This window comes from Myotis brandtii, unplaced genomic scaffold (genome assembly GCF_000412655.1).
Source record: "Myotis brandtii unplaced genomic scaffold, ASM41265v1 scaffold179, whole genome shotgun sequence".
Classification (NCBI taxonomy): domain Eukaryota; kingdom Metazoa; phylum Chordata; class Mammalia; order Chiroptera; family Vespertilionidae; genus Myotis; species Myotis brandtii.
Genome location: NW_005356635.1, coordinates 3,702,583 through 3,714,803, shown reverse-complemented (window position 1 = coordinate 3,714,803; position 12,221 = coordinate 3,702,583). Strand labels below are relative to the sequence as shown.

Here is a 12,221-nt window from a genome sequence, read left to right as displayed (position 1 = left end):
ACCCAGCAGGAGCTATGAAGAGATCTGCAGATTCCCCTTCCTTGTTTGGGGTTTGGAGGTGCCCAAATGAGGCCCAGCTGTGAAGCAATGCAAGCTGCTGTGGGGCCTTGGGCCTTCTCTTGGAAGTTCTGGGTCTGTCTGGCCCAGCTGCAGTTTGTTAGGTAATTTTCAGATTGCAAAGGGCCAGGCCTTTCATATGCAAAAGCCTCTGTTAGCAGCTTGGGTGGGTCGGGGTCTCTGGGAATCAACAGGGTGGAGCAAACAGCTATGACTGATCCTCAGTCCTACCCTACGAGGCCCCTGGGTCTCAGTGTCCCGGTAATCACTGCAAGCACCTCTGAGAGAAAGCCGCCCTCGAGTTTCGACCGATGCCAGATAGTCCAGTTTCTCCCGGTATGAGTCTGGGTCCCCAGAGACTCGCCTGGAACTGGAGTTCAGAGCAGTCGGGTGCTTGAGACTCCCTCCCGATTGAACAAGACAACCATGTCCTCAGTTGCCATCCCTATCCACGTGTGCCTCCGTACCTCTGCACTTTACTTCCGCACCTCCTCTGAGTCTCAGTGTGCTTTTCTCTTTCCTTCTAGTTGTAGAATCTCCACTCAGCCAGCCTTCCTGTGGTTCTGGATGTTGTTCGTTTTGTCTTTTAGTTGTATTTTTGAAGAGGTTGTGCGAGGCAGCAATTTCAGGTGTTTACCTATGCGGCCATCTTTGTTTCTCTCAGGTTCTCTCTCTCTATTTCTTCTCATTACAGCATTTCCTTTAGCATTTGGTTTGGTGGGGATAAAATTCATTGGCTTTTTTTTTTTCTTTTTCTTTCTTTTCTTTTGATCTTCGAAAGCTCTTTATTTCGCCATCTATTTTGAATGATAGCCTTTGTTATATAGTAATCTTGGTTTCAGATCCTTGCTTTTCATTACCTTGAGTACTTCATGCCATTCCCTTCTGGCCTGTAGAGTTTCTGCTGAGAAATCAGCTAACAGCCTTATGTGAGCTCCTTTGTAGTAACAAGTTGCTTTTGTATTGCTGCCTTTAAGATTCTCTCATTGTCTTTAATATTTGGCATTTTAATTATAATGTGTCTGGGTGTGGGCCTGTTTCGGTTTTTTTTGATTGGGACTCTCTGTGCCTCCTGAACTTGTGTGACTTTTTTTTCACCAGGTTATGGAAGTTTTCTTTTTTGGGGAAGTTTTCTGCTATTATTCAAACATGTTCTCTATCCCTTGCTCTCTTTCTTCCTTTTTTGGTACTCTTATTATATGAATATTGTTATATTTCACTTTGTCCCACAACTCCCTTCAGTTGTCTTCCTGTTTTTAAATTTTTTTTGTTGTTCTTTCATTGAGTGATTTTTAAACATAAAATTTTATTGATTTCAGAAAGGAAGAGGGAGAAAGAGATAGAAACATCAATAATGAGAGAGAATCATTGGTAGGCTGCCTCCTGTGTGCCCCACACTGTGGATCGAACCCACAACCCAGGTATGTGTCCTCATCAGGAATCTAACCATGACCACCTGGTTCATAGGTTGAGGCTCAACCACTGAGCCACACTGGCTGGTCATGATTGAGTTATTTTTTTCTGCCCTATCTTCTAATTCACTAATCTGGTACTCAGCTTCCCCTAATCTGCTGTGTATTCTTTCCACTGTGTTCTTTATTAGTGCTATGGCATTCTTCATAGTTACATATCTTTTCTTATGCTCTTGAGCATCTTTGCCATCATTATTCTAAACGCTATGTCTGATAAATTACTTATCTCCATTTCATTTAGCTCTTCTCCTGGAGAATTCTCTTGTTTTCATTTGGGACTTTTTTTTTTTTTGGCTCCCCATTTTGTCTTCCTGTTTGGGTTTGTGTCTGTGTATTAGGTGGATCTGCTACTCTTCCCAATCTCTAGTGCAGGACAATGTCAGACCCTGTTTGTGACTGGCCTTGAATACCCTTTTGGAGCTATCAGCAATCCATAGCTTGTACCTCCCTCTACTTGTTCTTTTTGCCTTTGGAAAGGACCAAGATGTGCACCAGGGTCTGCTTTTCCTAGGCCCTGGCCCTGGATTAGATAAGGCAAAGACTCAAAGCTTCCAGAGGTCCTACTCTGCCTGCAGTCCTATTGAGATTTAGTCTTGATTAGGCTCAGGCTATGAACCAAGAGGTCTTCGAATAGGGTGGGTCAGCTGACTTCCCCTCAGGCATAACCCCCTTGCATAGCAAAGGTTCATGGGAGAAAGATTTCCTGCACAATGTGAGGGAATGACATAGCACCAGAAACTGGGGGGTGGCTGCCTTCCAAGCTCCAACCCCAGAACCTCCAATTTTGGCTTGTGCTCACACAGCTCCAGTCCACTCTGCCCTCCTTCTGCCAGAGCCCAAGGTGAGTAGTTGCACACAAAATTTTTTGTGTTGGCCCTTTAAAAGGGTGCCTGCATTTCCAGCCGTCCCTCCCTGGCAGATAGCAACCCTTTGGCTTTTCATAGGTAAATGCTATGTGGGCACCTTTCTCAGTTCTGGTGTTCTGAGCTGGGAACTCAGCTTGAGGTCTAATCCCCCACAGGTGAATAGCTGAGGTATCCCTTCAGAACTTCAGCTCCTATCTATGGGAGCCTGGCCAGCCTCTTTGCACCTTTGCACTTCCTACTAGAGGCTATGTGGTCTCCACTTTCTGTCCTTGGTTATCAGGGTTCTCTCCAGCTAGTCTTCAGTTGATATTTTAGGGTGGTATTTCTGTATTTTAGTTACATTTCCAGTTTGGTCCTGGGAGAGTGACAGTGTAGTTTTCACTTACTCTGCTGCTATTTTGGAATCCAGGGCATTTTTGATTCATTTAGTTTCTTATAAGCTGCTGCATACCAATAAAAATGCATCCTGTTTTTTTTTTGTTTTTTTTTTTTTTTTTTTTGTGGGGAAATTTGACCCTTTTTTTTTCTAGAGTATCTTGTGAATGGATAAGCCTGTCTAGGTTAAAAGTTCCCTACTTGGCCAAGATAATTCCAGATTATCTTTGGTAAGGTTAACCCACTGATTCAGAAAATACAGTATCTGGGACCAATTTTTATACATGTAGTTGCTGGCATCCCAGATGGAGGAGTTCCAGATTATGTGGAGCCAGAGAGATAAATTTTTCTCTTTTTGTCATTCTTGATACTTGAGGCCTTACCCTGGACCCAGTCCATCTTAAGTTGGACCCAGGAAGACCTCAGAACCAATCTGGGTTCTAAGTTGGATCCAGTCCAGTTTCTGTTAAATTGGCTGGCCTCAGAACCAGTCTGATGAAAGAAATGCTTAGGTAAATTTGGAGAGCTCTTTTAAATGCAAAAGTTTTGGATCACAGATACCTGCACACTCCAGATGCAGGGAGAAAGCCTTGAGCTAGGCGGACTCAGTGGGCAACCTTACCTGGCTGCTTCTTGTTCCTGGGGACTGTTGAAGGTCTCCTTTGGGTCCCATGTCTGACATCAGAACAGTTGAAAGATAAACTGAGGCATATTACAACTTCAGGAGTTTCTTTGAGCAAAACTCAATTTAAATCAGGCAGCACCAAACCAGAAGTGGTTAGAAGTGCTCCATTGTCTGGAGCTGAGAAAAAACCTTTATAAAGAAAAGGTAGAAGCAAAGTAAAAAAATGATTGATTGTCTGTAGTTTAAATCCTAGTTGGCTGTTTGTGATGGCCCATCCTTAGGTTCTGCTTTTGTAACATTGAGGCATTTAGAGGCTTAGTTTGGTTTTCTTATGTAGGTGCCAGGACATTAGAGCCACCTCACTCTAATGACCTCCTTGTTAAATTAATTGGACAATTACAGACCCCAAAGTCATGGATGGAGTAGTGATTCAGAATATACTTATTATGTTAAGTATTCAAACAGATTTATCATTCACTTATTTGTTCTTTCAACGATTGTTGAAAGCCTGTGTGTGCTGTGTGCCAGGCACAGCTTTATGTGCTTGGCATGAATCTGAATAAAATAAAGATCCTTGGCCCCATGGGGCTTACCTTCTGGTAGGGAAAACAGACAATACTTGTAAGTCAGTTACATGGTGTTTTAGGTGATGAGTGCTATGGATTATTGGAAGATTAGGGGTGTTGGTATGAAGGGAGTAGGGTGAGCAGTTCTAGTTTTAAATAGGGTCATCAGAATTTCTCACTGAGAATGTGAAATTTGAGCAAAGACTTAAGGTGGTGATGGAGTTGCCCATGTGGATCCCATGAGAAAGAGCAGTCCAGGCACAGGAACAGACAGTGCAATGGCCCATTCACCTGGCATTTTGGAGGAAGAAACTGCAATGAGAACCGCATGGCTGGAGTAGAGTGAGCAAAGGGGAAGTGTGTAGGAATGAGCTCAGAAAGGTAATAGGGACCAGATCACATAGGGGCTTGTAGGCCATCTTAGGACCTTTGCTTATACTCTGAGTTGGGGAGTTAAGGCAGATTTTGAGCAGGAGTGACATGCTCTCATGTTTTAAGAACCATGTGGCTGCTGTGTTGAAAATGGTCTGCAGGGGGCAAGGGTGGAAGCAGCGGGGAGACCAGATAGATCCAAGGTTAGGAGCTACTGCAATGTCCAAGCCTGAGATTCTGGTGGTGGTCCTGGCCTGAGGTGGTAGTGACTAGTGGGCAGATTCTGGATGCATTTTGGTGCAATTTAGAATACCAGATTAAAAAGTTCTCAGGATTCAAGGCTTCCAGTAGCACCTGTGTGAATCCTTGTTTGAGGAAAATCTGATGTGGTTGAGAGAGATCTAATCATGGTTCCATGCTTTTCCTTCTGGGGCTTTGTGTGTGCATGCATACAGGGCATGTCTCTCCAGGCCAGTGGTTAGCAGTCACATACAACAGGCAGCTAACTGAGCTGGTGCTAGTTGAGAATAGAAAGTTAAGCAGCACTAAATGAAACTATCTGGTCCTTAAGCCTCACACATCTCCTCTTGATTAAGCCAGACATATTTTTTATTAAAAACATATGCTGTTACTCAATTAAAGTTTCTTGTAATAATGTGATGGTAAAAGAAAGATAAGATTCAATTTTCCCATCCCTTTTCTCTCATGATCTCATTTGTGCCCCTTCATTCTTAGACTCTGAGACTACTGAAATCGTCATGTAGTTTGACCCTAGATTTTCAAATAATTGACTTGAAAATGTGTAGTCAGTTTGAGGTGTCTTCTGATGTGAGTGCAGTCATTTTCTGTGCAGATTGTTACTCCAGTCACCTCATGTGCTTGGAGGATACTTGGTTGTCACAGAGCTGCATTTCCTGTAGCAGGCTCTTTTGAAAACTCACCAGAGCAGTGGCTCACTGAAGTATTAGGTAGAGCACACACAGTTAGGTAACGTGGCAGGTCTCGGGGACACTTCAGTTTTCATCTCAGTTCACATGCTATGAATAGTTATGAACTATTTTGTTCTGAAGCTTCCTGCCTAACCACAGTGGTGATTTTGGTCACCTGATTTTTTTTTTTTTCATTTTACACTTGGAGCAATTACTTTTGAGGAATAAGTATATATTCTCATTCTTGTGCTGTGGACAGCATTACCCTGTTGGTTACTAAGACCATTTCTTGGCTTGGAGTGAGGGGAGCAGAAAGTAGCTTCATTTACTCAAACCTTTCCCTTTTATACTTTCAGTGTGTGTTTTAGGAACTCTATAACGCAGTGATGTGGCAGGGGCAAGGTTTTCGTTTTTGCAGCCTGGGCTAGTTTTGATGTGTGTGACCTTGGGAAGAAAAGTTCCTGTGTCTACCAGGAAGAGATCTTTTTAAGGAGAGTACAAGTGGTAGCTCTGTATTTTTAGACCACATTTTTATGTGGCATTTATACTTCGTGGAATGGTGTCAGGGAAAGTTATCTTCCTAGTCTAGGATTGAAAGGCAGTATTCCAGTGTTGGCACTAGCTTAGTGAACCTCACTCTTCTCACCTGTAAATAGGCATGAAGACCCACACCTGCTGTCTGCCACAGAATTGGTAAGATCAAGTGAGCCAAGATGTATGAGAGAACTTTGCAAGTTCCAAACATTCCTTTAGTTGCAGGTCATTGTGTTGTGTGGTTATCATAGAGCTGTGCCTAAGAACCTTTCATTTCTGTCTTTAGCTTGCTGTGGGGTTTTGGGTTAGTTGAGTGAGTCGGTGTTCTTGAATATAAAATAGGGGTGTGTCTAGGGGCTGGCAAGAAAGGAAGACTCAAACTATGTTCTCTAGAAACAATTCTCGTTTGAAAATCCTATGATGTATGTGTTTGTGTGGGGGGAATTTTTGCTCATTACCTTCTCCCAACTTAATTGGTTAAAAATTTTCAAACTTACAGAAAAGTTAAAAGAATAGTATAAGGAACACCCATGTACCATACAGCTAGAGTCTATAATTGTCAACATTTTGCCACGTTCACTTGATCTCTTTCTACACATTTATATATTGGTTTTTAAACTTTAATTTTTGCTTCTTTTGGTGTGCATTCAACAGTTCTCTTCAGAGTACAGCAAAGTTAGTCGCTAGGCTGTAGTAGGAGGGGTTAAGTTCGAGCTTTTACATCCTTCTCATTAATCAATACCTTTTCTTGACCAGGATGAACTCACTGCTGTGAATGTAAAGCAAGGCTTCAGCAATCAGCCGGCCTTTACGGGAGACGAACATGGCTCAGCCAGAAATATTGTAATTAATCCATCAAAGGTATGCTAATTATCTGTGTCCCCGAACTTCTGGAAAAGTATGTGTATGTGATTCCCTGGGTGGTTAATGTTGATAAAGTACTGTTATTTAAACCACAATCCATATTCAAATTCTTCTGTCCTAGGATCCAGTCAGGTTGTCCTGTCCCCTTAGTCCAGTGGTTCTCAACCTGTGGGTCGCGACCCCTTTGGCAGTCGAACGACCCTTTCACAGGGGTCGCCTAAGACCATCCTGCATATCAGATATTTACATTATGATTCATAACAGTAGCACCATTACAGTTATGAAGTAGCAACGAAAATAATTTTATGGTTGGGTCACAACATGAGGAACTGTATTTAAAGGGCCAGAAGGTTGAGAACCACTGCCTTAGTCTCTTCTAATCTTCAGCTCTGCTCTCCAGCTTTCCTTGTTCTGTTGTTGTATTTTTGGAGGGCTTTCAGGAATGCCGTCTTAGAAGAGTCTAGTTATTTTTCTTGTATTTTAGGCCTTTATTCTAGATTTTCCTTGTTGTTTTCTCATGACGGAATTCAGGTCGAATACTTTGGGCAGGAATACTACGTTGCATCACTTGCATCACATCAGGAGCAAGCAATACCGGTTTGCTCTGTTATTGGTTACACCAGTGGTTCTCAACCTTCTGGCCCTTTAAATACAGTTCCTCATGTTGTGACCCAACCATAAAATTATTTTCGTTGCTACTTCATAACTGTAATGTTGCTACTGTTATGAATCGTAATGTAAATATCTGATATGCAGGATGGTCTTAGGCGACCCCTGTGAAAGGGTCGTTCGACTGCCAAAGGGGTCGCGACCCACAGGTTGAGAACCGCTGGGTTACACTGTTTGATCACTTAGGGTGGAGTCTGCATCTCTGTACATCAAGATGTCAAACTCAAGGAACCAAGATGGCGGCATAGGTTAACGCCGGAGTTTGCTGCCTCGAACACCCAATTCAAAAATACAACTAAAGACGGAACGGTGGAAAATACTCAGGTGCGGAGGTGCGCGCGCAAAGCGGGCTGGTGGCTGAGAGCGCGGTTGTCGTTTTCGGTCAGGGGGGAGTCTCAGACTCTGAGCTCCAGATACGGGCGAATCGCTGGGGACTCGGACCCAAACGGGAGAAGCGGGAGTGTCTGGCATCAGTTGGAAGGCAGCTTTCTCTCCGAGGTTTGCAGCGGTTCCTGGGGTTCTGAGAAGCAGAGCCTCTGGGAACGGGACTGAGGGCAGCCATAACCGCTCCCTCCGCCCGCCCTGTTGAGCCCGCCCCGCCCAAGCCCTGCGCAGAGCCATTTGCCGGATCGCCTCAGGCAAAGGCTAGATTAGCACCTCCCCAGAGGACAGAAGTTTTCCGCGGCAGACACAGCTGATTCACACAGCCAGTCGGCCTGGTGGTCAAATCCCTCTAGTATTAACTACAACAATCAAGGCTCAACTAGAACAAGACTGCGCACAAAGACCACTAGGGGGTGCACCAAGAAAGCATAAAAAATGCGGAGACAAAAAAACATGACAGAAATGGAGGATATAGAGCTAAAAATCGCAATTTTGAGGGCTTGCAAAAATGTGCTAGAAGCTGTCAATAAACTTGAGGAGAGAGTCACGAAAACTAATGAGACCCTCGATGCTATGATAAAGAACCAACTAGAAATTAAGCATACACGGACTGAAATAAAGAATATTATACAGACACCCAATAGCAGACCAGAGGAGCGCAAGAATCAAGTCAAAGATTTGAAATGCGAAGAAGCAAAAAACACCCAACCGGAAAAGCAAAATGAAAAAAGAATCCGAAAATATGAAGATAGTGTAAGGAGCCTCTGGGACAGCTTCAAGCGTACAAACATCAGAATAATTGGGGTGCCAGAAGATGAGAGACAGCAAGATATTGAAAACCTATTTGAAGAAATAATGGCAGAAAACTTCCCCCACCTGGTGAAAGAAATGGACTTACAGGTCCAAGAAGCGCAGAGAACCCCAAACAAAAGGAATCCAAAGAGGACCACACCAAGACATATCATAATTAAAATGCCAAGAGCAAAAGACAAAGAGAGAATCTTAAAAGCAGCAAGAGAAAGAGACTCAATTACCTACAAGGGAATACCCATACGACTGTCAGCTGATTTCTCAACAGAAACTTTGCAGGCCAGAAGGGAGTGGCAAGAAATATTCAAAGTGATGAATAGCAAGAACCTACAACCAAGATTACTTTATCCAGCAAAGCTATCATTCAGAATTGAAGGTCAGATAAAGAGCTTCACAGATAAGGAAAAGCTAAAGGAGTTCATCACCACTAAACCAGTATTATATGAAATGCTGAAAGGTATCCTTTAAGAGGAGGAAGAAGAAAAAGGTAAAGATACAAATTGTGAACAACAAACATGCATCTATCAACAAGTGAATCTAAGAATCAAGTGAATAAATAATCTGATGTACAGAATGAACTGGTGATTATAATGAATCAGGGACATAGAAAGGGAATGGACTGACTATTCTTGGGGGGGAAAGGGGAGTGGGAGATGCGGGAAGAGACTGGACAAAAATCGTGCACCTATGGATGAGGACAGTGGGTGGGGAGTGAGGGTGGAAAATGGGGCGAGAACTGGGAGGAGGGGAGTTGGTGGGCGGGGGGGAAGAGGAACAAATGTAATCTGAACAATAAAGATTTAATTAAAAAAAAAAGATGTCAAACTCAAAGGCTATCACCGGCCAAATAAACAAGGTTTAAGTTTATGTGGATGGCAAGAAAACAAAAGCTTCAATTTTCATAGAAACGTAGGCTTATTTTGATAGAGACATGCTGAATACAAAGGGCTGAAATAAATGAGTAATCCTTAACATAAAACAATAGAACATTTTAAGAAAAATTAATATTTTTTCTTGAACATTAACTTACCAGACACTGAATAACTGCACAAATTAATAAGTGTAATGCAAATAAACCTATTTTTCTTGTTCTCCGAAAGTGAAATATTTCCTGTTGTGCACACCAAACAAATCAGTACAAGACTACTGATGTGGCAATCGGCTGCTAAAAATATTCACTGCTAGTATTAGTGGAGAGAAATGGTGCGCCTGCGCATAAGGCACATAAGGCGCGTAAAGGAAATGAATGCACCACGATTATAATAATCAGTCATTAGCGAATGTTGTAGTTCGTTATTAATAATTATGTATAACAGGATATTGTAAATTAAGTTACAAAATTTTTATTAAAACATTTCTTACATACCTTCATATTGGCTGGGTTGCAAAAATATTCATTGTGGGCTGCATGCAGCCTGTGGGCCATGAGTTTGACATGCTTGCTGTACATTGTAACAGTTATCTTTTTCTCGTAGTAGACACTATATATTGATATTTTGAGACCATATGAATATCCTGTTCCCCAATAGAATTTCATCCTATGATTTTAGATCAATTGATGATTTTTGCTGGGTGATTTTTTTGCTTGTGGATGCAAAATGCTGGTTTTCTAGTTATTATTCCTCGTACATTTATTACTTGGCATTCATTTGTAAAGGACACCACATTTATTAGTATCACTTTTAACCCCTGGATTCTCTTTAAATCTGATGTATTATTTTCATTTTTCTTTTTGATGCTAAATTGTCTTACATTTGGACAGTGGGGTGCCTTTAACCTGCCTCTCAGGTCCTTTCTTTTGAGCACTTCCTCAGTTTGACACAGTAACATATTCCAGGTTCATGTCCTTTCCCTGCCCCAGCTCATATCTGAATGCTTGGCATGGTCTTGCTACTGGAGTATCATGACTTCTAGGCCCTTTAAGTGGACAGAGATGGGAAACACGGTTCAGTTTCTTTTTTCCCCTCTTTTCATTCCTCCCTCACTCCCTCCTTCCCTCCTTTCTCCCCCTTCTTCCTTCCTGCCTCCCCCTTCCCTCAACTCCCTACTCCTTCCCTTCCTCCTCTGCTCCCTTCCATCAGTTCTAACTCAATACCACAGGGTTTTTTCTTTTTCCTGTTTCATCTGTGTATCTCCTTTCTCCCAAAGTGAGAATCCTCCACCTTAGCAATAGATATCAATATATTTATTCATTTACTCTATCTTGCAATACACATAAAAAAGTTTTAGAATAAACTATACCGAAGTCTCCAGTAACAAAATTATTATGTAAAAATTTCAATTTTTCTACAATACTTCTCTTCTTACACTAACTTTCATTAAGAGTATACAGCCAACTAGAGTCCCCAGCTGGTTACAAGCCCAGTCCTACAGTTTCCCGCTTCTCTCCTTTCAGTATCATAGATGCGCTGTGTTCTTTATTAAGGACTTCCTGTCGGGTGGAGCAGCTGTGGCCATCTCCCAGCCGGTGGTATCCCCCACGGAGTGGGTGGAGCTGTGGCTGCAGTTGCACCCTGTCAGCAAGTCCCGGCAGATAAGCAAATGCCAGGGCATTGTAGGCTACCTGGGTCCCATCCCCAGGGAGCAGGGAGCCTTGTACTTCTGGCTGGTAATAGATCCTTCCCCGCTCGGGCTCTCAATTTTGTCTCCGAAGATAAATACAAGCACATTGTCCTGGGGGCTGTGGACACGAGAACCCAATTCTGGAGCTACTTGCAGGGAATCGGCATCAGGTGGTGCCACTGGGCTCCCCCCTCCTCCCTTTGTGTTTTGTGTACCTTGATTTTGCCCGTACTGGTCTAGCAGCTGATGTGGGCAAAGCTGGAGTGAGAGGGAAGTCAGAGTCTCTGGTGACTGCCTGTTTCAGATCTCCAAATCCAGTGAGATTAAGGGTTGTACAGAGCTTCAGGGTGACTGTAGGGTACTGTCACTCACCGAGCTGCCTGCTTCGGCACCTGTGGCACTGCAAAGGAAATGCTTCAGATCTCCAGAATGCGCACGTCTTCCTCAGCTGGTCACTGCACAGTCCTGCCCTGGTGATGGCAGGGGTGACTTCATCTCTGTTTCATAAGGTTCCTTGCGGCCTGATGATGCAGTCAGCAGGGAGGAACTAATGTCATGTTCACAGAGTGCTGGGCTGCTGGAGGAAGATTGCTCCTGACTAAGGAGGCAAAGCTTTTACAAGGATGCGTCGTCTAGTATTCTCAGAGGCATGGGTGGTGCTTTTGTACTTGTCTTGTACGATGAAATCAAGAAGTTCCTATACATTATTTCCTAGTCCCCCACCCCCGTGAGCAGGCCTGCCTTATTATGTAGCATACTAGTGGCCTGGTGCACGAAATTTGTGCACATTAAAAGGGAATTAATTAGAGGAAATATTTTAATATTGCTATTTGCCCTTTCTCTATAATAGAAGTGTGAGAGATGAAAGGAAATTAGTAAAATGTATATGAAATAATATATAAATTTATTAATAAATAAACAGTTACAAAAGGATACAACAGAGGCATGATATAAAAACAACAAAAACATGATATGAAAACAACAAAAACATGATATAAAACAACAAAAACATGATATAAAAACAACAGTGATGCAAACAACGACTGATAAAGTGATTAAACTTATTCTGATATCTCCCCGTACACCACATTAAGAGTGGAAACACTTTCAGAGTGCTTGACTAATTTCCCTTGTGA

The 12,221-nt window shown here is 42.7% G+C and overlaps 1 protein-coding gene across 4 annotated transcripts in view; it reads left to right on the top strand.

The window, feature by feature from the left end:
* The window catches only part of MED12L (mediator complex subunit 12-like), a 397,491-nt gene that overhangs the window by 62,836 nt on the left and 322,434 nt on the right, over positions 1 to 12,221 (top strand). For all 4 annotated transcript variants that reach the window (XM_005863465.2, XM_014537429.1, XM_014537427.1 and 1 more), the window contains one exon: positions 6,553 to 6,657. In XM_005863465.2, coding sequence (XP_005863527.1) covers positions 6,553 to 6,657 — 105 coding nt within the window. The remainder of the gene's footprint in view (positions 1 to 6,552; positions 6,658 to 12,221) is intronic.